Genomic DNA, 27,286 nt, shown 5'->3' with positions numbered 1-27,286 from the left:
AGTCTTAAAATGTACACAGACCTTAAAGGTACATAATTTAGTTCTAGAATCAGAATGAGCAATTCTCATACCAGGAATAAGTGAGGAAAAACTCAGAAATGCTTATAAAAATACATGCACATTGTGGAGATATTGAGTTTTTTATAATAAGGAAGATAGAAACCCCTTAAGGGGTCCCTCATTTAATTGGGATCCCCTACAATGTAGCTAACAAAATCACTTTGTGGAATATTTTAGTAACATGAGGACCAGTTCATAAGACATAAGTGAGGGCAAAGAAAAAGTAAACTAGTATTTCACTTTTTCTGTTAGATAAATGACAGACAGTGGTTATCTTTTCAGGGAGGCTTAAGAAGGCTCTTTTCCTTTGTGGTTTTCTCTGCATTTAAATTTGGGAACACTAAAGTGTTACTATTGTGTTGAGCAGTTTCTTTAATTGGAAACTTGCTCTTTTGAACCACAAACACTGACTTGGATAGGTATGTACTTTGATAGAGGAGCTTGACACAAACTTCTATTTGAATTGTAATCTAATAAGCCTCCTCATCATGTGAGAGACGTCCTGCGACCATGGAAACAACAGTGATTGACTTAGGAATCGGGAAACACAGGGTCTAATGTTGGCTTTACTGCAGAATTCCCACCAGCCCTGGAAAAGTCACTTCTTTCCTTGAACCCCAGTTTTTTAATGATAAAATAAATGGATATTCTTGCACCCTCCTTCCATCTTACAAAAATGTATAGGGATCAATTAGAAACTATTTATCAAAATAGCAAACATATAAAAAGGAAATCAGTCAGTATCATGTGGGATTATTGTCAAGGTTAGAGAAACATCCCTCTGAAATCTTGAAGCTCTGATTATACCACAACTGTAAATCACTAAGTGGTACCCGATTCACGTGCTAATGTACAGCAAAGTGCAATCCCCTAAATGCCCAATGGATGATTCACGTGCTAATGTACAGCAGTGCAATCCCCTAAATGCCCAATGGAATAACTGTAGGTGCGTGTGTTACCTAACAGTGAACAATGAATTTTAAAGTCACTTCAGGTTATTACAAAATATTGAACACAGTCCCCTGTGCTATTTATAGTAAATCCTTGATGCTTATCAAGCTTATCTATTTTCGGTAGAGGTTTGTATCTGTTAATCCCGCGGATAATCTGAAAAAATATATATAACTGAGTCATTTTGCCATACACCCGATTAAAACAGTATCATAAATCAACCACACTTCAATTAAAAAGCAGTCATTTTAGGACAACATTCCTCTTAAAAGTATTTTCCACAATATTTTGCAAATTACTATCGTTGCCTTTTTTTCCCCCCCAAAGAGAACAGCACAGGTATACAATTTAAAAGAAGAAATACACTGGGTTTCAGATGAAGTATTCAGAGACAAAAAATTGAATGCTTTAGCAAACTCACGATGAAGAGAACGGGTGCTCCTCTATCTCCACGAAGATTTGGATAGTGAATCTAACCCACCTAGACAGGCAAACACTCTTAGCCACATCAATGCCAACGGACATACTTACCGGTGCACACGACTGGAGGCTCTGAGCACGTGGCTGGCAGGTGTATACTGCATGCCTCGGAACACACACACACAAACCCAGGTCACAACAGCGTGTACCAAGACACACACAGAAACACCGAAGTGTCCCACAGGGCGACCTTGCCAAAGGTTCTCAGGTAAAAAGCAAGAAAGGATCCCGTGAAGGGAAGGCAGGGCAGCGGGTCCCCAGAAGGCGTGCTGACTCACCTGGTAAGTGGTTGCCAATCCTGGCAGTGGGTTTGGGAGGCAGGGCGGGGGGCTGCTTGAGGAGAGAGAGCTGCTTCACGGGGGTGTCCTCGTGGTCTCCGGGGGAAGCAGCAGGTTTTTTGGGGGGCAGGAACAGGACTGGTTTGGCTGAAGGATCTTGGGACAGGAGGGCTCCAGACTCACTGGCAGAGGGACTCTCTTCGGACACTGAGGGGACAACCACATGACACACGAGGACATTACACACACGCAGCGCGGGTGGGGCTGGTGGCAGCCGCGGGGGCACAGCGCAGGCCAGCGACACGGCAGAGCGTACAGTGCGCACTCCACGGGCGCACCAACACCGAGTCACGGACCATGGTGACAAGCAACAGATGGGGAGGCAGAGAGGAGCAAGGACCAGGAGCCCCTCTGAGCCTCCTTGGGGTGTGTTTGCCCTTTGCTCCCGGGTCTGAGGGCAGCCTAGGGGCTGACACTGGGCAAGCAACCCCCATATCCTGGGGAGGCTGCTCCTCCAGGTTCCGGGCCGTCCAAGCTGTGTCTTAGTGTTCAGGGGGCGCTCTGCAGTTTCAGGGGCACTGGCTCCTATTGGCTCCTATACACCTGGACAAGGTGAAGGATGCTCCAAATTAACATCCTTTTTGTTTTCTCTGCTCCTCTCTCCTACTCTCGCCAGAAGCATGGTTTTCTCGTTTGGATTCTGCCCATTCCTTATTGCTCCAGGCCTGCCTCTTCCTCTCCCCCTGGGGGTGGGGGGGCAGGACCCAGACCAGCTCCAGTTAAGAGCTGTCATGGGTGGTAGCAGAGGTCCTCCCATCAGACTGGTGACCTAGCCGAAGACTGAAGGAGACTCTACGACTTTCCAAGGGCGACAGATCTCAGGACAACAAATCAAATCTGTCTGATCCCAAGGAAGGGGAAGGCTGGAGAGAAATCTCAATTTACGGCTTTAGTTGGAACAATCTCTCCAGCTGGGAGTGGGGGAGGTTGGGAGGGAAATGCAACTCAGATGCGTACTCCCCTCTACCATCACTGCTCCAGTAAGAAAGCCTGTACAAGAGTGCTCCCCTGCCTCCTCCTTCCTCCCTAACCTGGGCAGCAGTGTTCCTGGCAGCATCAAAGCCTTGCACATCATCCGCAGGAGAACCAGGTTCTCCCCTGGCTCAAGGGACACCGGTGTTACCAGTGCGGACATTGATGGAGCAGCGACTCACAGGGTCCCAAAGTGAAGCAGGGCACCGACTCTCTGAACCGCCATCACTCCCGCCTCCCGCCTGAGCTCCGTGTTGCAGACTTTGCACACGGTGTAGACAGAGGAAGGACGTGGCCTCCCTCCCCAGACTCCAGACATTCCCAGAGGTCCCTCCCGGGAGGCTGGTCTCCTGATAGCAAGGGCCTCTTCTTACTGGCTGTCGGGAGCGCGCCACCATCTGGCTAAAGAGGACCACTCTGCAGTCCTTCTGAGGGACTGAATATTGGCGACTCTGGACCAAAGAGGGAGTGACGGTCAGATGGCATCACAAATCATCTGTCAGCAGGATACAACTTAACCGGTTAAGTTGTAGACAATTAATACATCAATTTTATACGGTAAATTGATACAGTTCGCTAAAGTGATGTAACAGTTCACTGTTATATTGGGATGAGGATTCAAAGGCATACCAGGGCTTTGTGACCAGGTGACTTAGACAGACATCCTACAGAAGCATGGGGCTCAGCGTCAGCAGGGGAACGAATGTTAGAAAACAAAACGATGACGTTTTAAATCATCTATATTATAAAACAAGATCTATCTTCTTTAAAGAGATTAAGGTTTTAAAAGTGTTTTTAAAGATTGTAGAAAAATAAATGGATATTTCCTCCATATTTTTACACTCAGCATGTACTGGGTTGGCTGAAAACCTTGTTCAAGTTTTCTGTAACGTTTTATGGAAAAACCCAAAGGAACTTTCATGACCAACCTGATACTAAACTGGTCACTTCCATCCTCATTTCCAGGAGATCCTTATGTTCAGGGGGCTTCAGAACAGAAGCCCAAGTCCATCCAGGCTGAAGGCCCGCCACACCGCATGCTGGGGACCAATTCAATGTCTGTCAGGGGGCATTACCTGTCCCATCCATGATGTCAGCAGGCTGGAGCACCTCATATGAGCAGGGATCCCTGGGCATCGGGACTGGCTCCATTTCGGACAGGGCAGGCAGAGACAGCTGGCTGGAGCTCAGGGACTGCCCGTTTTCCAGGGAGTCATCTTCATTTGATATGGAGAGCTCCCCATCTGTTGGAGCGAGAAAGAGACCGCAGAGTTAGATACGCCTGCCTTGCAGGAAAGAGTGACATTTATAGCCTGCTACCCGAGTCTGGATGCTTTTGAACAATCTTCATCAAGACCAGACACAAAGTCTGCACTTGTTATTTTGCTTTTAAGGCATCTAACCATCAGGGAAACTATTTCCAATGATCTTCAGTAATGTGCCTGTTTTCTCTCCATCTTTCTAATCATCGACAGATGAATGGATAAAAAAGATGTGCTGTGTGTGTGTATGTATGTATGTATGTGTATATACATATATATGGAATATTGTGAAAGTGAAAAGTCACTCAGTCATGTCTGACTCTTTGCAACTCCATGAACTGTAGCCTGCCAGACTCCTCTGTCCATGGAATTTTCCAGGCCAGAATACTGGAGTGGGTAATTGTTCCCTTCTCTAGGGTATCTTCCCAACCCAGGGATTGAACCCAGATCTCCTGCATTACAGACAGATTCTTTACTGTCTGAACCACCAGGAAGCCCATATGGAATATTACTCAGCCATAAAAAAGAATGCGGGAATGCCAGACACAGCAACGTGAACCTAGAAAAAAACCCTAGAAATCATCACACTAGTTCAGTGAGCCAGACTGGGAAAGACAAGTATCATATGATATTGCTTATGTGGAATTAAAAAGAAAAAGATATGAATGAACTTTTTTTTTTTTAATAAAACAGAGACTCACAGACATAGAATGCAAACTTATCGTTACCAAAGGAGAAAGGGAGCAGGGAGGAATACATTAGGAGGTTAGTATTAACATATACATTCTACTATATATAAAATATGTAAATAACAAAAAAGAACCTACAGTATAGCACAGGCAACTATATTTTTGCAGTAAACTATAAGGGAAAAGAATCTGAAAAAGAGTATACACACACACACACACATATATATGTATAACTGAGTATCTGTGCTATATACCTGAAACTTACACAATATTGTTAATCAACTATACTTTAATTAAAAATTTAAAAACATTTACAAAAGTTTTAACATTTTAAAAGTGCTAAAAAAATCATAATATACCATGTTTTATATTTGTTCTTTAAACAAAAATAAAAATCAAATTTTCTTCATAATTTTTGAAAACCTGGAAACACTGAGCAGGACTCAGAGATGGAAAACGAGGTCAGAATTCCTACTTCTGGGAGCCAAAGGCTTCAAGCGCTCAACAAGCATGGGGACCTGGGACGTCAAGGCATTAGGAAAGACTCACCCTGTCTTCTCGGCACCTCTGCCCACATCCAATGTCTCCAAGTAGACACGTTTAGGGGTCTCTGAGCTCCAGCTGCAAGGCTGCAGCAGCCCAGAGTCGCTGGGAGGTGCCAGGATTCTCCTGGGGCCCATCAGTGATTCTGCCGGGCAGGGTGTACACTTTGATCTTGTCAAAGCTCAGCAAGACAAGGAGCAGTCAGTTAACACCACGGTGGAGGATCAAAGTCTCCTACACAACGGCCGTTTGTCAAATCAAAACTCCCTGGGTGTGATTTCCTCCTAGCCCAGGGGAGTCCTAGATAGCTAGACATTAAAGTCAAATTAATTTTTAAAGAGGACTGAAAGCTGTTCCAGCCAGATGAATAAATATCCAGATGAAAGGCTCTAAGTTATGTTTGGGCAGAAACACAGAAACCAGCAAAGCAATTACCTGCCTTACAACGAGAAGATAGATGATTTACTTGAAGAAATACAACAGTGAAATGGCTCCATGGTTAATCATGGATAAACAAGCTTTTCCTTTTGCTGTGTTCCTCCCAAGGCTTTAATTTTCTACACAATGATGATACGGCAGCAAAAGATTCCTCTACCTACCCCCTTTCCTCCTCATTTAGAACTGGCCTGATGAAACACATGCTCAACAGAGCAATTTATAAACTGACAGGCTTTAGGTAGCATATGGTTCAAGGACTTAGGATATTTGACCTGAAATTTTATACACATAGAAAAAAAAAATATAATGTACACCAAAAAGTCATTTGAAGCAGATAATTTAAAGCACTAATTTTTGAAGACTGTGGGTTTATTTTTTCTTTCTTTTCACTTGGCCTTAAAAATTTTTTTTAATTGGGCTTTTGTTTGCTGTTGGTCATGCTGCTTAGCGTGTGCGATGTTAGTTCCCCAACCAGGGATGGAACCCATGCCGTGTGCAGTGGAAGTGCGGAGTCTTAGCCCCTAGATGGCCAGGAAAGCCCCTCACGTGGCCTTTTTATATGTCTCAAATGGAAGCAGTAGTCACTATAATCGTGATTAACAATATGGCTATGACGTCTCATTCCTAAGAGCAGAGCAGACTGCCAGGCCAAGGCTACTTGGGAAACACTCAGCTGAACTGAGAGTACCCAGGATGGGAAGAGCCGAGATTGTGAGCGTTAACGCAGCACCATCCCGTAATGGACAGTCCCGGGTCCTTTACTTCGTCTTGTTCAAACCGACAACATGGGAAGCACCTCTGCCTCGGGTTCCCAGGTGGTGGGATAATGATCGCACTGCCGTCAGGTTTACTGCATCTCTGGGAAACCATTCTGATTTTGGATGTTCTGGCACCCCACTCCAGTACTCTTACCTGGAAAATCCCATGGACGGAGGAGCCTGCTAGGCTGCAGTCCATGGGGTCGCGAAGAGTCGGACACGACTGAGCGACCTCACTTTCACCTTTCACTTTCATGCACTGGAGAGGGAAATGGCAACCCACTCCAGTGTCCTTGCCTGGAGAATCCCAGGGACGGGGGAGCCTGGTGGGCTGCCGTCTACGGGGTCGCACAGAGTCGGACACGACTGAAGCGACTTAGCAGCAGCAGCAGCAGTATAGTAAAAGTACTGGCTTAAAACAGCCAGAGGAGGAGGGGTTTCAGGGTTGTTGCCATATTTTGCTTCTTTGGGGCAAAGATGTGATGGAATGATCGCTACATATTTTAGCTACTTAGACTACTTAGGTCTAAGAACTGCAGATGCAACATTAAGGGGAAGAAAAGACACCACAGCAGGAGCGCTAGAGGTCTTGGTGGTTACGGGGAAGCAGTATTGCTCACTCCTCTTGGGACAAATCAACTCTCAAAAAATTTAGCTCCCTACGGATTAAAAAGTATCTTTGCTAAATCACAAAGGCCCAAATCATTTGGGAGAGGAAACAATCTGGTGAATTCCACCACTGCAACTCCTAAACACACATCTCATTAAAAAACGAAATTAGAAAAAAGGAGAAATATGACACGAATCATATTTCTACCCTAACAGAAAAGTTCTTTTTCCATACGTAGTTGTGTGTATCAAATTTTATTTCGTCTTGTTTTTTTAAAAATTTTATAAGCATTATAATTTGCATAGTTATCATCTTAATGATTATCTCTCTGTGGTTGGTCACAAAGGGATTTCAAATGTTTTATGCTGTACTCTTGCCTGGAAAATCCCATGGACGGAGGAGCCTGGTAGGCTGCAGTCCATGGGGTCGCTGGGAGTCGGACACGACTGAGCGACTTCACTTTATTCACTTTTCTCTTTCATGCATTGGAGAAGGAAATGGCAACCCACTCCAGTGTTCTTGCCTGGAGAATCCCAGGGACGGTGGGGCCTGGTGGGCTGCCGTCTGTGGGGTCGCACAGAGTCAGATACGACCGAAGCGATTTAGCAGCAGCAGCAGCAGCATGCTATTATGAAAACAGAAATCTCTGACAATTACCTTCTGGTATAAAACCTTCTCTGCAATTAGAATTCTCCCCCTTTAGAAAAGAGTCCGATAAAGACATTTATGTGTATTAATATTTTAATGTCTACTGACACAGACCTGGACATCGTTAAGTCATTTTTCTATAGGGTTTGTCAATTTACACAGCAGCAGATTTCTGGGCTTTTGGTCATTTCTTCAATATTAACATTGATAACCATGTTTTAGCTATCGACATACCTACTTACCTACATATATATGCACACATCTGGTAGAAATAAATTAAAACCATGCAATAAGTACACATTCATTATTGATATCACTTATGACTAAGATAGATGATGACAAAAATAAAATCTGATTTGGATTCATATAATATGGGGATTAAAAAGATGCTGCTGTTAAAGTAATTGTTATTTTTAAAATTCTTATGTTTTCAAATGTACACAAAAGGTAGAAGCATGAACGTAATGAACTCAATGTTCTCATCATCAAGCTATGAGGAATTAGCTGGGAATGCCTAATGCTTAGTAACTTCAAGTTTGATTCATCTAAAGACTAATTTATTGATGAATAGTTGATTCACAAGGTTGTATTAATTTCTACTGTAAAGCGATTCAGTTATTATATATAATATACATGGACATGTGCATATATACACATATATGCGTGGATATATACACACGTATGTGTATATACACACATATGTATATATACACATACACAGGTATATATACACACACATTCCTTTTTCATATTCTTTTCCATTATGGCTTAGCACAGAATACTGAATATAGTTCCCTGTGCTGTTATACAGTAGGACCCTGTTGTCTATACATCTTATACATAATAGCTTGTATCTCTGAAGACTGTTTAGGCTCTCCATGTCTTTTTACTATTTACCAGTTCTGTTATCAGCACATTACTGCTGCTGCTGCTAAGTCGCTTCACTCATGTCTGACTCTGTGCGACCCCAGAGACGGCAGTGCAGCAGGCTCCCCCGTCCCTGGGATTCTCCAGGCAAGAACACTGGAGTGGGGTGCCATTTCCTTCTCCAATGCATGAAAGTGAAAAGTGAAAATGAAGTCGCTCAGTCGTGTCCGACTCTGTGCGACTCCATGGACTGCAGCCCACCAGGCTCCTCCGTCCATGGGATTTTCCAGGCAAGAGTACTGGAGTGGGGCGCCATTGCCTTCTCCACAGCACATTACTAGCATTTTTAAAATAAGCATCATTAGAAAAAACTGTTTTCCCTCCCAGGAAGAATTTAACTCTCCTGAATAAAGTGAGTCTTATGGAATATTTCTACTTTCATCTATCAAGATCATCACAGTTTCTTAGGTATTTGCTCTTTTTGATACAATGGTAAGTGGAATTGCTTCCTGAATGTCTCCTTCTGATCTTTCATTGCACAGTCTCTTGTTACTATAACGAGCAAAAGCTCATTGAGTATTGGAAATCATTTTGATGTTTCACATACTGTAATTTTCAAAATGGTACAATTATCTCCAGGTATTAAGACATTTCCTACTAGAATTAGTAAAGTGTGGAAAGGAGGAAGGCAGAAGGCAGGAGGAGATGAGACAGGCTAAGGCAGTGGTTCTCAAACTTTCATGGGCATCACAATTTCCTGGCGGGCAGTTAAAACACAGATGACAGGGCCTCACTCCCAGAGTCTCTGACCCAGGAGGTTTGGCGTGGAACTGAGAACACGCGTGTCTAATAAATTCTTGGGTGATGCCAAAGCTGCTTTTGCTGGTCAGGGTTCCACACTTTGAGAACTACTGGACTGGAGGGAAGGAATTGGACAAGCAAGAGAACCCAGAATAGCAACAGTGCCTTTTCATGATGAGGTTTAGGGCAGGAAATGTCGTTCATGGGGCTAACACGGAACAGAGGCGGTTGGTTTAAATCTCAAAGAGAAAGCAGGAGGTTGCGTGGTCTAACCATGGATTATGAACTTGTCACGAAGGGCGATGGGACTGGAGAGAGCACCAGGGTGGGGAAGAAAAGTAAAAGATGAGCCAGGTGCAGACATGCCTAACGGGAGCATCCGGTCACAGAAGCGAAGAGAAAAGAATGCAGAAGAGAGTGCAAGTTGGAGTCACGACAAATGGTGAGACGTAGAAAGCAATGGATTGAGAGGGAGACCTGGCCAGTCACTGTCTTCTCTTCCTTGTGAGGCACAAGAATTGAAGATGCTGATAAGTCAGGCTTACATCAAGTTAAGGAGAGTGAAGGGAGAGGTGCTGCTGCTGCTGCTAAGTCGCTTCAGTCGTGTCCGACTCTGTGCGACCCCATAGATGGCAGCCCACCAGGCTCCCCCGTCCCTGGGATTCTCCAGGCAAGAACACTGGAGTGGGTTGCCATTTCCTTCTCCAATGCATCAAAGTGAAAAGTGAAAGTGAAGTAGCTCAGTCATGTCTGACTCTTAGCGACCCCATGGACTGCAGCCCACCAGGCTCCTCCGTCCATGGGATTTTCCAGGCAAGAGTACTGGAGTGGGGTGCCATTGCCTTCTCCCAAAGGAGAGGTGAAGAGTGAATGAATTCATTTGACTGACCAACACCTGCTGAGATCCTATCGTGAACAATGTGGGGTCACACCCACCGAGCCTCACAAACAGATCTGCTGTTGGCTCCTTAGGATACCTGGAGAAATGACTGTTAGGGCGGCTGCCTCCAAAGGCCTGGAGCTGAACCATATTCTGCCCTGCCCCTCCTGCCACAGGCCAGGCATTGTGCTAAATGCTGAGGAGGAAACAGACATCCCCTATGGAAAGAGTGAGGCAAGACGGGGTGCAGAAATGCAGACAGGGAGGAATTTGGTGTACACGAGCTGGGGTGAAAGATGAGGAAAAGAAGCGTGAGAAGTTAAGCCCTGAGAAACAGAAGAAAAATGAGAGGTGAAGGAAGGGAGTAGATATATGTTCGGAACAGATGGAGATTCACCTCTTGTCTTGCATAAAATTTTTCTTAATGTTCTAAGAGTACAATCTACTGGTTGGTCAAAAAGTTCATTTGGGTTTTCCCATAAGATGGTACGAGAAACTGGGATGAACTCTGTGGCTAACCCAATATATAAAAGCTGTGTTCCAGAGAGTTGGCTTGAAAGATGTTTTAAAAATATATATTTTTGTTCTAATATAGTTTATTTAGGAATGACATCTACCTATAACCAGAGGTCACCTATGCGACAATATTCAAAAAATTTTGTTGTTGTTGTTTTTTTTGCTTTAAGATACCCTCTGGTTTTAGGGTGATTGACATATATACATACTCACAGACATATTTATTTATTTAGGGTGCATAAGAAGGAAGCCAGAAATGTATTAACTTATTCATAAACTTTTAGGTTTTTAATTTGCAAAATAAAACACTGTACAACCAGTATAAGGGAGAAAAACCAACATGATGGGGAAATATGAACCACACATAGCTATAAAAGAATGGCTATTCCAAGTATGCGGAGTATTTGTACAAATAAATAAAAATTCAGTTCCAGGTGCTCCTTGTGAAATGCACAGCCTGGCTGGGAACGAAAGAAATGCAAGTGAAATGACCCTGAGGGTGACGTTGACCCCTAACCGTGTGCTTGAAGCAAAGTCAAGTGCAAAAGCAGGAACAAAGAATGAGAGGCACGGGTTGCTTACAATGCCCTCGAGAGGAAATACGCAGGCACGCTGCAAAGTGCTAAAGTGAGCTTGGTATGATATGAGTAGAGCTTGCTGCTGCTGCTGCTGCTAAGTCGCTTCAGTCTTGTCCGACTCTGCGCGACCCCATAGACGGCAGCCCACCAGGCTCCCCCGTCCCTGGGATTCTCAAGGCAAGAACACTGGAGAGGGTTGCCATTTCCTTCTCCAATGCAGGAAAGTGAGAAGTGAAAGGGAAGTCGCTCAGTCATGTCCAACTCTTCGCGACCCCAAGGACTGCAGCCCACCAGGCTTCTTGGTCCATGGGATTTTCCAAGCAAGAGTACTGGAGTGGGGTGCCATTGCCTTCTCTATGAGTAGAGCTTAATGGTCATTATTTTTTTTTTTCCCAATGGAGATGCTTACATGTACAAAAAAATATAACAAACACTGGCATGCTGCCTTGTTCAGTTAAATGAAAACCTAATAATTTTTGTTGGCAGGGGAAAACCCCCTCCTTACTCCTCAGGTTTCTTGAATAGCTATTTTCTCTGAGCCCAACTTTTTACCCCTTTTCCAGTTACCGCATTGCTAGGATGCAAATTCCGAATAAAAGACGTGCAATAGAGAACAATGAATGTCATGAAATCACGGTTACGTTGATGCTTCCAGTAGAAGGAAAAATGATTATGTATGTGAAGCACCCTGTGAGAATTTTAGACTCAAAACATTAGGAAGTGTTAGTTACGCTGCATCCCCGTCCGTAACGCAATGTGTAGAATTCGCACATGCAGACCTATGAAAATTCAAACGCGTTTTAATTTACTGGCAATCGCCAACAGCTATAATTAGAGCAAAAAGTGCAGCCACCTATGTTAAAGCAAACAATCATCTTTATGAAGACATGGAAGAAGAGCTCTACTGCAAGTATTTGATAATTGTTTTTTTCCTTTGAGACAGAGCTGCTGCTGTAGCTTTCGATACATGTCCTTTGACCAAAAAGGGCATCTCCGCTGAGTGGCTGATGGGGACCCCATAGAGCCGAAGGTGTTTTCCCAACAAGCGTCACTGGTGATGGGGAGCTATGAAACGAGGACTTCATCTGATGTCTTTTTTCTTTCTTGACATTGATACACTTTCTCCATTAGAGTAGAAAAAAAGTTCATCCACTAAGGGGGCACTGCTGCTGCTGCCGCCAAGTCGCTTCAGTCGTGTCCGACTCTGTGCGACCCCATAGATGGCAGCCCACCAGGCTCCCCCGTCCCTGGGATTCTCCAGGCAAGAACACTGGAGTGGGTTGCCATTTCCTCCAATGCACGGCAGTGAAAAGTGAAAGTGAAGTCGCTAGTCGTGTCCGACTTTTCGCGACTCCATGGACCCATGGAGGACCCACCAGGCTCCTCCATCCATGGGATTTTCCAGGCAAGAGGAGTGGAGTGGGGTGCCATTGCCTTGCCACTGTTTAGTAACCCACATAGGTGTCATTTCCACAACAATATAGACAGCTTTGAAAAGCTTCTATTAATCCCAGTAATCTTCTAAATCGCTGTCCTCAAAGCCACTGGCTGCTCTCATTGTCAGCCAAGTGATGTGCCAGCAACCGCAGCTCTAAGGATTTCACTGAAAGATGAAAAGCTCTCAATCTAAGCTGGAAATGGCTCCATGGTCATTAGGGTTTGCTTGAATTCAAGGAGTTGAAGTCATTAAACTAAATGGTGCTACAGATATCATCGTGTAGAATTTTAAACATATATCGAAAGCAATACATTTCTATTAACACTGCAGATTTACTCACAATACCTAATGTTTTTGAATCGCGGGCATTGAAAAAGACAAACTGAGAGTCTTACTCACAAAAACTAAAACTACACTGTGTGTGTGTGTCTCTCTCTCTCATGTCTGGTACATTTTCTTTTCCAGTGAAGAAAAGTCATTGTCAGTGGGTGATCGTGTGTCTAAAAGTATCTATATGCCACCAGAATTGTAAGCGGACATCGCAGGACTTTATAGGATCACTAAACCTATATTTTTGGAATCCACATGTCAGAGATTCTTCTAGTTTATCTTTCGTGTCTATCTGCGGCCAGAAGTCTCTGGATTATTCAGACTAGTTTATATGGAAGAACAAATGTGCAAGAGGCATGAGGTTTCTTTGCATCTGACACAGGCATCTCGGTAACTCACAGAATCCTTTCGACCCTAATAGCTTGAAACCTAAGCAAGATGGATTTCAATCTCAGAATCTAACTGATTCCGTGATACTGAGACTGGATGACTTTAAACACAGAATGGAATGGTACATGTTTTCCTGCTTGGAGAATCACCTTACTTTTTAAAAAAATAGCTGCTATTGTTCTGGATTTAATATTTCCTGTCTTGTACAGAGGACTTTGCCGAAAACCCTGCAGTGTGTGAGTTGCAGTGACTTCCTATCACAAAAGTGGCGTTGACTAAAACAAGCACGTAGCTTGTTTCAGTTGCACTTCCCTGTTGCTGTTCCCTGATGGATTTATCAGCGTTTTCTGCCTTTTACTGGACCGCACAGTCAGCAAACCACAGCTCACATGGCTTCTTGGTGGCTTCCTCATCGCAAACACCTCCTCGTATCAAACCGTGGTGTCTGTCTCCCAGAGGTGTTTCTTTCATCTGCCTGGGTACAGTTATGCCTCCTCAGCAGTCTTTATACCCGAGCCCATCGGTTCTTTACATCATCTATCCTGATGAGGTACGATGGCTCTGACCACTATTTCCAGATAATGACTCTTGACTCCAAGGTCTGCAGCAGAAAGAGGATTTACTATCTTGCTATTCCTAGGCATTCTGATATCAAAAATGCAACTGGGGCAGAGACCGAATATAAAATGAATAGGATGACACAGTTTCTCTCCTATGCTATTACACAAGAGTGGAACTCTCACAGAATCATATATTGCTGTGTGGTGGGCCCTTCACAGTTAATAGAGAATCCAAGATTTTTAAAAAAATCTTTAATGGCTAGAGAAGGAAAGTCATAGGGACTTGTCATTGCAAAATTTAAGCAGTTCTATTTCTCTAGCTGAGCTGCTCTCCAACATATGGTTATGGTTTAAGTTAGTTAAAACTAAATAAAACCTAAAATGCAGTTCCTCGGTCAGCCTAACCACATCGGAGGTGCTTGATGACCACACGTGGCTGATGGCTGCAATGCTGGCTGGCAAAGATGACGGAACGTTCCTGTTATCGCTGAAAATTCTACTGGACAGCCCCGCTCGAAATAGACTTAAAACTCACAATAACGGGCCTAGTGGAGTGAGGTGAAGTCGCTCAGTTGTGTCCGACTCTTTGCGACCCCATAGACTGTAGCCTTCCAGGCTCCTCCGTCCACGGGATTTTCCAGGCAAGCGTACTGGAGTGGTTGCCATTTCCTTCTCCAGAGGATCTTCCCGACCCAGGGATCGAACCCTGGTCTCCCGCATTGTAGGCAAATGCTTTACCATCTGAGCCACCAGGGAAGCCTAATGAATATGCAAAAATGAACCCATTACTGGAACTGGGAGATTCAGACAGATGGCTTTGCTAACCTGGTCCATATCACAACAAATGGCCAGTTCAGTGGATATTTGCTTTAAAGAAGCTGCAGTGGTAGGAAGGAAGAGGCACAGGGAAGAAAGATATCTCTGGGGCACGTGTGGATGGTGGGACCCAGACAGCAGCAAGACATAGGTCCAGAAGTGGGCATGGCCTGTGGAGGAGTCCTAAAGCCTCCTGAAAGAATCTCAGCTCTTCTGGGTGGAAGCAGACAGTCTAGATTTGGGTGAAGGGGAACCGGGAAAGGGAGACAGGCATCAAAGAACAGCAGAGAAGTCCAGGTCACATGTCTGGTGGAGACCCTCGCTGACATTTACTGAGCGCTTTCTCTGGGCAGAAAAGGCCGTAAAGCCCAAACTGGATTACGTCCCCTGATCCTCCAGCAACCCTCTGGGAGGACAAGCAAGGGCAGAATGGAGTTGAAGAGTACACATCCAGGGGGGGTTCCCAGAGCCTCCAGGAGGACCAGCTGCTTGGTAACAGACTATCTTCAAGCGAGCAGGCTGGAGGCTGGGAACGATGAGAGAGGATGGAAGGCAAGCATGGCTTTGCTGGCTGGAGCCAACTAGGATCCTGGGGGTTCACTGAAGCAGAAAGCAGAGTCTAGGGAGATAAGAAGCTGCCCTGTACCTTCTACAGACAGAAGATGAGGGAGCTGGGACCAGCACTTAGGGATCTGAGGAGAATGTGGTTGTTTTACAGATATCTGTGTGGCGTTTAAGGCTTCAATACACCTGCAACGCAGGAGACCCAGGTTTGATCCCTGAGTCGGGAAGATCCCCTAGAGAAGGGAATGGCTGCCCACTCGAGTACTGTTGCCTGAAGAATTCTATGAATTGCCTGGTGGGCTACAGTCCATAGGGTGGCAAAGAGTCAGATGCGACTAACACTTTCACCTAAGGCTTCAGTGCTCCACCGACCTAACTCTACATGAATCCTAGGCAAATGTATGAAGTCAGGAAAGCTTTTCTAAGTGTGACTAGCGTCCCTTCTATTAGCTGTTACCTTCCAGAGTTTGACTTGTCTCCTCATTACAAGTGCAGGTCAGCGGCTGAGACATGATCAGGCATCAAAAGTGGGCAGGGATGCTCGTCATGCCCAGGGTACTGTGCCCTGCCCTGGCTTCATTGGTGGGGTCTAAGATAGGCAGTTGGAAGGGCGGTATTGTGGTGGGTCTTCCAAGGATAACTTATACTAGGTAGCAGCCGGAAACATCTGTCAAAATTAGGGGAAAAGGTGAGTAGTTATCTCTTAAGAATTCTGGTCAATGAGAAATGAGAGGAATTCTGGAGAACCTCTGGGGCAAGGTTTTCTTGCTCTTAGAAAGCAACACCAAGAAGGGAAACAGGCTTGTCCCTCCCCTCTGGACGTTGCGCCTGCATGTAATGCTGGACCTGCTGCAGCCACCTTGTTAGCATGAGGGCTGAGAGCCTGAGGATGGCTTCCTTTTGCCAGGATACCGAGTTATTGAACTAACAAGTCCTGGTGCTGCGCCACCACTGGATTTTATGATGTGGAATTCATTCATTCACTCACTCACTCATTTATGCAATAAATAGTCAATGAGCACTGACAAACGCCAAGCATTGCTCAAAAGGCATGTGGGATAGTTTAGAGGATAAAACACAGGAAGATCTTTGGCCTAAATTTTCTTACTAGTTTAGCCTCCTTGAATTAAGTTTTTTGTTTTCTGAAACCTTAAGAAACTTATGGTTTAAGAACCATTAGTTCTTAAGAGCCATGTTAACTTACACCCTGATGACTGCACACTGGTTTCACAGGGAGCTAAAGAGCCTACAATTAATAGCGTAAAAATAAGCAAAAGGACATGCCTTATGTGATGTGTCTGTAATTGATGCTTTGGAATCATTTTTCTCCCTGATCTGAACCACTGTCTCTTGGCTGCCATAATGCTACACATTTCTGGCTTACTTCCTATGTTCCTGTCCACTTCTTAGTTCTTGAGTGCTTTCTTATTCCCAGATCATTTTGTTTTAACTTCCAGATCGCTCAGTGCTGCAGTACCGAGGGGTTTTCTATCAGGGACGCTTACTTTCTCATGCTACATCTTCTCGGAGAAATACCATCAATCCACATGTTTTCATGACCATGTATCCATGGACAATTCCAAACCTGCCATCTCCAACCCAGCTCTCCCTCTTGAGTTTCAAATCTGTACAGTGAGCACTCTGCTTAGACATCTGGATATCTCACACTCAGTGTGGTCAAACCATCATGATATTCCCTTCTCTATACTTGCTTCTCTTCCGCTCCCAGCTTAGCAGACAGGCACCTGCCCTTCATCCCTGTCCACCAAGCCTCCAAGCCAGAGTGCTGAGTGTTGGCCGTGCCTTCACTGCCCAAAGCTAAGCTGTCACGGGCCCTCCTGACTCCATCTCCTGTAATTCTCCATCCTCTCCTCCCCTCTCTCGCATTCTTACCACCCTCATTCCTGCCCACCTGCCATCACATCATCCAAATCCCAGCGACAGTCCACTAGCTGGACTCCCTGACTCATGCCTTGGTCTCCCTCCAAGTCCTTCTCCCCTGTAGGCACAGTGATGAGGCTGCATATCCGATCATGCAGAAAACCCTTCCAGAACTCCTTACTGCTCTTGGGACAAAGAACAAACAGCTAACATCATTTTCCTGCCTGTAAGCTCTGCCCCAACTCTCCCGATCATACAGACATGCTCTCTCTTGCATTATCCCCAACCTGTGCCTCCCCATGTGTGGGTCCCTCTACTTAGAACACTCCCCCAACCCATCCCACCTTCTCCATGACAATCCTCACCATCCTTCAGGTTGCCTCGAAGACACCATGCCTTCCAAGATGCTATCCCTGAGTCTCCAGGCCTGGATAATGCGTCCAAGACACCCCACCCCCGAAACATCTTGTACTTTCCTCGTTGCATCCATTAAGCACCTGAACTCATTCTGGGACTATAAGTTCTATCAGTTAGGGGAGCTCACTTGCCCCTCCTGGTATTCATGACACCCAGAATGATGCCTTCAACATAACAAGCATTCATTCAACAAACACACAAGAGATGAATCCACTTGCTGGGGAACGTCTGCTCACAGCTATAATAAAAACTACTTTATTAATTTTTTTTCACTTGGGATAGTGATTTCCCGAAAGAACAGTGATATCTGAAGGAGAATCTAGAGCACAATTTCTCTTCATTCTTTACCATTTAATCTGCTTTCCACTTACCCCACTGGGGCTATCCACTGCATTAGGTGCCAAGGTGCTACATAAATGATTTTATGTCACTGAGGCCAAAGTAAACATTCTTTTCATTTTCACACAGTTACTCCAAATCACAGCTTCCAGAAGATGCCATTTCTAGGTGAGACATCAGAAACAGCTAAAAATTGACAAAATACCAGTGCCTCGGAAAGGCTGTGAAAAGCACTCCTTCCCATAAACCTCACGGCTTTATAAGTCTATGCACCTGGGACGCCAGAGAGACAACAAGACTTAAAAGGCGCAAGCTGACGAATCCGTCTCCTCTGATACAGGAGAGAATTGTTATTTTTATTTTTAAAAGACAACGACCTTTTCATTTAAATACCAGGCTTTTTTGTCATGAATGTCTGAGAGTTGGGGGAAAAATATAGACTCCGCATAAAAGAGTCATCCATTTTAAGGAGGTTCTGTTTGTGTTGATAATTAAAAATAACACCTTCCAAAATGTTGCTCCAACTCGATGAAGGGAAAAAAAGCACCTCAATGCACTTTATTATGTGCCGTGAAATGTTATCGCTAATTCCCAGCACACAGGGGGAAAGGGAAGACTCTCATTGGCACATGGTCACTACTCCCCCTACACCGCATCCCAACCTTCTTTCTGCGCTGGTGGGATTATGTATCTCCTCCCCCAGGTCTTGGTGTGACTGTAGCGAGCGGTCGCCTAGTGACCAGGGACTGACTGCATCGGCCTCAACTCCATCCTTGCACACAGCCGCACATCCCAGCTCCCTGCTCCTGTTTGGGGACTGGATGCATGTAATATACGGGGATAAGAGTATGTCATTTCGTGGAGAGAGAGGGTCTTCTTTCCCCCTCCTCCCCTCCTGATCAGTGATACTAACTCACTGATTTCGTGAGTGAAACACACTCACCCATTACGAAGCATGTGACAGGACTGTGATAGAAGTGAGGTTTCATCGCAAAACCCAGGGTTGAAAAATACAGAACATTTGCCACTGTTATCCTGAATGTTCTTTATATACAGCAGCATGCTTATTTGTAGAGATCATCTGCAATAACCACTAGGAGCAGTATTTATCAGTATCCTCTGATAACCAGTAAGTAATATATTACAAAGTTTTGTGTGTGTTCCTATAAATTCCAAGTGCTTCCCAAGAGGCTCAGTGGTAATGAATCCGCCTGCCAATGCAGGAGATGCAGGTTCGATCTCTGGGGTTGGGAAGGTCTCCTGGAGAAGGAAATGGTGATCCATTCCAGAATTCTTGCTTGGGAAATCCCAGAGACAGAGGAGCCTGGTGGGCTATAGTCCATCGGGTTGCAAAGAGTTGGACATGACTTAGTACTAAATAACAACAACAACATAAATTCCAAACGAAGGACAGAAGGTCTTAGTAGAGTTTTTCAGAGTCTACATTCACTGGCTGTGAGCCCTTAGGCAAGGCTGTAACCTCACTGGGCCACAGCTGCTTCATTTCCACATTAGAAAAACAACAGAGGCCAGGCCAGGTGACCTCATGAGATCCTTGCTAAGTCTGAGAAAAATCAGCGCTATTTTACTAATGGCCAAACAACTCACTGTTTTCAGGATATTCTTCTCCGTAACATTTAGAAGGCACTATTTGTATGTAGAGTGTTTGGCATCCATATATATGAATCTAGGAGCTTCCTTGGTAGCTCAGATGATAAAGAATCAGCCTGCAATGCAGGAGACTTCAGTTGGATCCCTGGGTGGGGAAGATCCCCTGGAGGAGGGCATGGCAACCCAAACCAGTATTCTTGCCTACAGAATCCCATGGTCACAAAGAATCAGATAATCAGACACGACTGAGAGACTAACACTTTCTTTCTATATATGAATATACACCCAAGATAGTGTTTCCTATTTAAATAATTGGCAATAAAGTTTCATGTATCATCAGTTCAGTTCAGTCGTGTCCAACTCTTTGCAACCCCATGGACTGCAGTACTCCAGGGCTCCCTGTCCATCACCAACTCCTGGAGTTTACCCAAACTCAGGTCCACCGAGTCAGTGATACCATCCAACCATCTCATTCTCTGTCGTCCCCTTCTCCTCCCTCCTTCCATCTTTCCCAGCATCAGGGCCTTTTCAAATGAGTCAGTTCTTCGCATCAGGTGGCCAAGGTATTGGAGTTTCAGCTTCAACATCAGTCCTTCCAATGAATATCAAGGGGGATCAGAGCTCTAGGGCTCTGGATTTTGCCAACACAGGTGAACAGACCAAGTCACATATATATGCAGACAGTCTCAAGCTGGCATTTGTTGTTCTTTTCAGTAAACATGTACCGAGCACTGACTACGTCCCAGCACTGCTGCGGGCAGCAGGATGCCTATAAGGTCCATGAACAAATCAGACCGAGATCCTGTCCTGCCTGGTGGAGCTCACATTTCAGTGTGGAGAGACCGATGAGGAAAAGGCTAACACAATATATATGTAATTTATAGACTGCAGGTGATAACAGACAGAAGGAAAAAAAGAGAGAAAGAAAGAAAGAACACAGTGGCGCAAGCTCAGGGGACTATGGACCTATGGGAGGAGGCGACAATTTAAAATCCAGAGCTTCCAAGGAAGGTTCGTTGAGAAGGTGGCATCTGAGCCAAGAATTAAAAGAGCAGTGAACCACGTGGATGGATGTCTCGGGGAAGAGAGTGCTGGGAAGACAGCGCAGCCAATGCCAGTGCCAGGGGCTGGAAGCAGGCGAGATGTCACAAGAGGAAGTTATAAGGAGGTACCCCAGGAACTGAAGCAAACTTAGGGGCTGGAGGGCAGATCACAGAGGGTTTGGGAGGCTGCTAGAGAAACCTGGAACTTCTCTGAGTAGGGCATGACATGTTTGGATTTACAGAGAGAAGCAAATGCAGCCCAGAGGCTTTAATGAACATACCAAGACAACTTAAGGGCTCAAGAATTCGGTTACACGTTGTTTAGAGTTAGTAGTAGGACCAATGCTCCTGTTGCACGGCATTTAGGTCTCTGTGTAAAACATCACCTCCTCCAGAGGGCCTCCATGATTGCGTTTATATAAAATCATGCCCCACCCTGAGTTTATCTCCTTACACTACTGCTTTGTTTGCCTTCATAGTATTCATCACTCCTTGACAATGTATCATCAGTTCAGTTCAGTTCAGTCGCTCAGTCGTGTCCAACTCTTTGCAAACCCATGAATTGCAGCACTCCAGGCCTCCCTGTCCATCACCAACTCCTGGAGTTCACCCAGACTCACGTCCATTGAGTCGGTGATGCCATCCAGCCATCTCATCCTCTGTTGTCCCCTTCTCCTCCTGCCCCCAATCCCTCACAGCATCAGATTCTTTATCATATGCTTATTTAATTATTTCCTGATGCCTTTGGAAGAATGTAAACTAAGAAGGTGAGGGTTTTACTCTTTTGGTTATCACTATAGCTTGATACCTGACCACCTGGCTCAGAGTGGGGAGTCAGTACCAATTTTCTGAATGAATGAACGTTCTAGGAGTCTAGGAGAACCCTTAAGTTCTCATTCAAAAAAAAAAATAGATTACAAAATTGGCGAATAGTTAAAAATAAGCTGTCTACAAAATGACAGGTTATTTTCCATCATTAGTTGGTTTCACATTTTTATTCCTCAGATTGATAATGGTTCACTGCAATGTTTATGTTGCGCTTTTCACAAAATTGCTATATCCATATTGTGAGAAATGTGGGAAATGGAGGAAAAAGCATTTAACATTTTATGTTCCTTCTTCATCATGATTAAACAGTTTAAAATTTTCTTCATAGTTTTCAAAGTTTGCTGCATTTTTTATATGGCCTTGATAAATCCAGAAATCAAACACTTTTTTCATTTTTAAAGTTTCATCTAAACTTGCTTCTGAACTCTATACTTCCATGATTCGATAGGGAAACGAATAAAAAATATGAGCCATCCAGTAGCTCCTGCTCGTCACACCTGCATTCCATTAAATGAAGGATTCCTGAGCTAGTTTCTATAGATATTGAGAAAATCTCTGCTCTTCAATCCAAGCTCTCATTTTGCCTGACTTAAATTTAGTGACCAGTTTGGAATTTTAGACTTCCCCAGTGGCTCAGACGGTAAAGCATCTGCCTACAACGCGGGAGATGAAACCTGGGTTTGATCCCTGGGTTGGGAAGATCTCCTGGAGAAGGAAATGGCAACCCACTCCAGTATTCTTGCCTGGAAAATCCCATGGACGGAGGCTATAGTCCATGGGGTCGCAAAGAGTCGGACACGACTGAAGGACATTTACTTTATTTACTTTTACTTGGGATTTTAACCTGCTAAGAAAAATATACTCCAGTATTATATATGCAGTATAAAAAGAACACTCCAGTATTCTTGCCTGGAAAATCCTATGGACAGAGGAGCCTGGTGGGCTGCAGTCCATGGGGTCGCAATAGTCAGACACGATTTAGTGACTAAACCAAGCAAGAATAAGATAAGGAATTTCTAGGAGAACTGTCAGAATAATCCAAAGTGTTAGTTGCTCAGTTGTGTTCAATTCTTTGTGACCTCATGGATCCCCTGCTAGGCTCCTCTATCCATGGAATTCTCCAGGCAAGAATACTGGACTGGACTGCTATTCCCTTTTCCAGGAGATCTTCCTGATCCAGGGATAGACCTGGGTCTTCTGCATTGCAGGCGGATTCTTAACCATCTGAGCCACCAGGGAAGCCATAACAAAACCTCAGTAATTCTGAGTTCCCTCTGCCCAAACAGGTGCACTTCTCACAGTTTATCTTTACACTTTCTATAGACAAGTAAGGTGTTATTAAGCAAAATCAATAACAAAGAGTTGGAAGAGACAAGCTCAGCTACTAAAGACAAACCGCTTTCCGCATTAGCAATGCTGCTGCTGCTGCTAAGTCGCTTCAGTTGTGTCCAACTCTGTGCGACCCCATAGACAGCAGCCCACCAGGCTCCCCTGTCCCTGGGATTCTCCAGGCAAGAATACTGGAGTGGGTTGCCATCCAATATCATATCCAAAACAATGTAACTGCAGCGTGAACCCAGGCCGGCCCTGGCAGACGTGCTGGCAGTCACTTCAAACCACTGGGCAGCTGTCGGGGACTGAATCTCTGGTGGACAGCGCTTTGCTGCCAGATGACCAGACCCAGGTGCTAACACAGGAGGCAGTGCCAAATGAGGACTGACCAGCCAGGCGACGAGGAAGGACGGCTGAACATCTATGAAATTAATCTCTGAAACGAACAACTTGGAAAAGGATGAGAGGCTCTTGGCCCCTTGCTGTTCACTCAGGTTGTGGCAATCAAAGTTTGTCTGTCCTACTCCCTAGGCTCTCAGACACAGCCGCTGAGTGATGCTGTAGGAAAGGGAAGGCTGATGACAAGCAAACGACGTGTTTAGAGGCTAAGAGGACGAAAGGGGAAGGATGAGAAGGCAATGAATCAGACATCGAGGGCCTGGGTTCTCGGCTACCCACATGGTAAGACAGTCGTGAAGGGGGCTGAAGATTCCTGAACATAAAAGGGGACAACGATGTCCCTTCGTAACACTGAAGGGGGCCTGAGCTAGGAAGAGGCATGTCAAGGGTATCAAAAAATACAAAGGGTGATGACGATGAGATTATTACCAATAGAGGTTAACAATTTCTCAAGGATTTATGGAATGACAGCCGCCAGTGCACTCTGCACGTTGTTACAGATGGAACTGCATCCGTCCCCGCCGACGGTCCACATTTACATGTGAAGCCCAAACATCCAATGGGACTGTATTTGGAGATGAGGCTTTTAAGGAAGTAATGAGGTTAAATGAGGTCCGAAGAATGGGCCTTGGTCCAACAGGACTGATTTTCTTGTGAAAAGAGGAAGGCACGCCAGGACTGTGCACGCACAGAAGAAAGACCACGTGAGGTCACAGGGAGCTGGCAGCCATCTGCAAGCTGACAGTCGGGCACACCAGAAACCAGCCCTGCTGGCACCTGGATCCTGGACTTCCAGCCTCCAAAACCATGGGGAAACGCATTTCTCTTGTGTAAGTTACCCAGCCTCTGGTTATTTTGTTATGGCAGCTTTGACAATCTAATGCAGATATGTGATCTCATGTCATCCACATTATATTATCATCCACACTTTCAAATACAGAGACAGAAGCACCAGAGACGTTCAGCAAGTTGACTAAAGTTGCACAGCTCTTGGGAAGTGGAACTAGAACTGAATCCAAGCAATGATTTCAGGACTCACATTCCTAACAGCTGATGAAACACAATAAAAGGTCATGTGATTAATATCTACAGTGACAAAAAAAAAAGAAAAATAACACTTTTATCAGAAAAATCTACAGTAAATACAATTTACTTGGCAATTTTACTTCTCTCCTTCGCATTGTCCAAACAGTAAGTATTCTGGTGAGTAAGCCTGTCTCAAGCTTCTCTATCTGAGGCTCGGGAGGTCTGGCAGCAAGCCTATGAGGTCCATGTTCTCCTGGAGTTTACGTGCCAGTGAAGAAGGCCAGTCAACCACCGAACGGAAAAAAGCAGACACTGATAAGCGCAAAGACAAAAATGAAACCGGAAGTTGTGATGACAGATGGGGGCCAGACCGGTCCTTTTCTCCACAGCCAGTGACTGAACGTGTGCCATGAGATGACCTCAAACAGGCCTCAGCTCCTAATTCTGGGGCAGCTCCTAGTGTGGGCTGGCAGCCCCCAGACTCAATGCACCCCCCATTTCTTCCTCTATAAAGTGGGCCTTTTGCTCTAATGGTCTCAGTTCAGTTCAGTCGCTCAGTTGTGTCCGACTCTTTGCGACCCCATGGACTGCAGCATGCCAGGCCTCCATGTCCATCACCAACTCCTGGAGTTCACTCAGACTCATGTCCTTTGAGTCAGTGATGCCATCCAACCATCTCATCCTCTGTCGTCCCCTTCTCCTCCCGCCTTACATCTTTCCCAGCATCAGGGTCTTCTCTAATGGTCTATGGTTTCCTTGATTAAGTCAGGAAGTTATTCAGGCAATATTTACCCTAACTCAGTTATTAAGCAGGAGAAGGCAATGGCAACCCACTCCAGTACTCTCGCTTGGAAAATCCCATGGATGGAGGAGCCTGGTAGGCTGCAGTCCATGGGGTTGCTGAGAGTTGGACATGACTGAGCGACTTCACTTTCACTTTTCACTTTCATGCACTGGAGAAGGAAATGGCAAACTACTCCAGTGTTCTTGCCTGGAGAATCCCAGGGACGGGGGAGCCTGGTGGGCTGCTGTCTATGGGGTTGCACAGAGTCGGACACGACTGAAGCGACTTAGCAGCAGCAGCAGCAGTTATTAAGCATAATGGAAATTATAAAGACTATAATAAAATGTATTCTCTCCTTTAGAGGATTCCTGAAGTTTTCCAGGGAGAGACATAAAGGTTGCAGGAACAACGGAGGGAAGGATCACTGAACTGGATTGAACAGGCTTTATTGCTGACAATATTAGCCTTTGGATGCTGACTGTGGAATACCAGACCTGTAGTCAGACACTTCTCATCTTCACTGGGGAGGGAATGTGGAGAAAGGAGTTTGAGATGAAAGAGGGAAAGTTAAGATCAACAAAAGGGTGGGTTTGGGGGACCTTAAAGAAGGCTGTGCACTGAAGATTTGATGTTTTCAAATTGTGCTACTGGAGAAGACTCTTGAGAGTCCCTTGGACTGCAAGGAGATCAAACCAATCAATCCTAAAGGAAATCAACCCTGAATATTCATTGCAAAGACTGATGCTGAAGCTCCAATACTTTGGCCACCTGATGCAAAGAGCCAACTCATTGGAAAAGACCCTGATGTTGGGAAAGACTGAGGGCAAAACAAGAGGGTAACAGAGGATGAGATGGTTAGATAGCATCACCAACTCTACGGACATGAGTTTGAGCAAACTCCTGGAGATAGTGAAGGACAGGGAAGGCTGGAGTGCTGCAGTCCATGGGGTTGCAAAGAGTTGGACATGACTGAGCGACTGAACAATAACAAAGTAAGACATAGGATAAAAGTGACAAAGTTATGGATTCTTTTTCTCTGGAGAGCCTAATCAGCCAAAGAAACTATCTCTTGGCATGGCTTGCTCAGAGTAGAAGGCTAGCATGGCTCACCCAGGAGGTGCCAGAAGGCTATGATAATTAATGAAGAATTAGTCACTCAGTCAAGTCCAACTCTTTGCTACCCCATGGATGGTAGCCTGTCAGGCTTTTCTGTCCATGGAATTATCCAGGCAAATATACTAGAGTGGGTTGCCATTTCCTATGCCAGGGGATTGTCCTGACCCAGGGATTGAACCTGGGTCTTCTGCACTGCAGGCAGATTCTTTACCATCTGAGGCACCAACTAATCCAGGAAACATGAAATAATACAACTTCACACCCTACCAGTGAGCGGTGGTGCAGATTTCTTGTGTATTTAGTAAAATATACGTGGGAAGATCATGTGTGTGTTTGGGGGTGTGGGTATGATTGTTGATAGGGTACACTTGAACTCCTGGTTTGCCTGACTGAAAATATTCCAGAGGCCTTTCCAATATATTCATGATATATAACAACTTAGTTTTATTCAATAAACTTTACTAATTCAGATTCACTTTTAAAAACCCTTAGATTTAGCTAATAATAAAGACTGAACTTTAAAATGTGTTAAAAATAGACGGGGTTTTATTTCATTAGTTTTAGAACACTCTAAATTGACACAGATTTTTCACTCTAATTGTTGCCTAGGAGATCTTATTATTACATACAAGGCCCTTACGACTTGCAGCATTTCAGAGTGGCAAAGTATTCTAAAAATACTTTAAAAGTGCCGTCAGGATGCTCCATGACAGGGGTGAATGAGGTGAGTTGTACCAAAGGAATAAGGACCAACTCACTGAGGACAGCAGAATGAGAGAAAAACACCCAGGTTAGAAACACACCTGCCTTTTGGTGTCAGGACACCAACTCAGCACGCAGAAGACCTACGAAAATGTGTGAACTGTCAGAATTACAAGATCGCTGTGATGATTAGGGTGGATCTTTAAAGGAGAGCGTGTGATTTAATAATGTGGCCCAACAAACAACGCTGGCGTCTAACAGTAAGACCTGAAGAGTATGGACGACCGTAAAAAAGCTGGAATAAGAGTTTGTCATTTCT

General features: G+C 44.8%; 1 protein-coding gene across 27 annotated transcripts in view; it reads right to left on the bottom strand.

Annotated features, from left to right (window-relative positions):
• PHACTR1 (phosphatase and actin regulator 1) overlaps positions 1–27,286 on the bottom strand; it is a 549,201-nt gene that overhangs the window by 65,800 nt on the left and 456,115 nt on the right. For all 27 annotated transcript variants that reach the window (XM_055570606.1, XM_055570602.1, XM_055570604.1 and 24 more), the window contains 2 exons: positions 3,878–4,045; positions 1,770–1,976 (listed from right to left, as the gene is read on the bottom strand). In XM_055570606.1, coding sequence (XP_055426581.1) covers positions 1,770–1,976; positions 3,878–4,045 — 375 coding nt within the window. The remainder of the gene's footprint in view (positions 1–1,769; positions 1,977–3,877; positions 4,046–27,286) is intronic.

Source organism: Bubalus kerabau, chromosome 3 (assembly GCF_029407905.1).
Source record: "Bubalus kerabau isolate K-KA32 ecotype Philippines breed swamp buffalo chromosome 3, PCC_UOA_SB_1v2, whole genome shotgun sequence".
NCBI lineage: Eukaryota > Metazoa > Chordata > Mammalia > Artiodactyla > Bovidae > Bubalus > Bubalus kerabau.
Note: the sequence above shows the minus strand (reverse complement) of the source record. Positions and strands in the feature narration are given on the sequence as shown.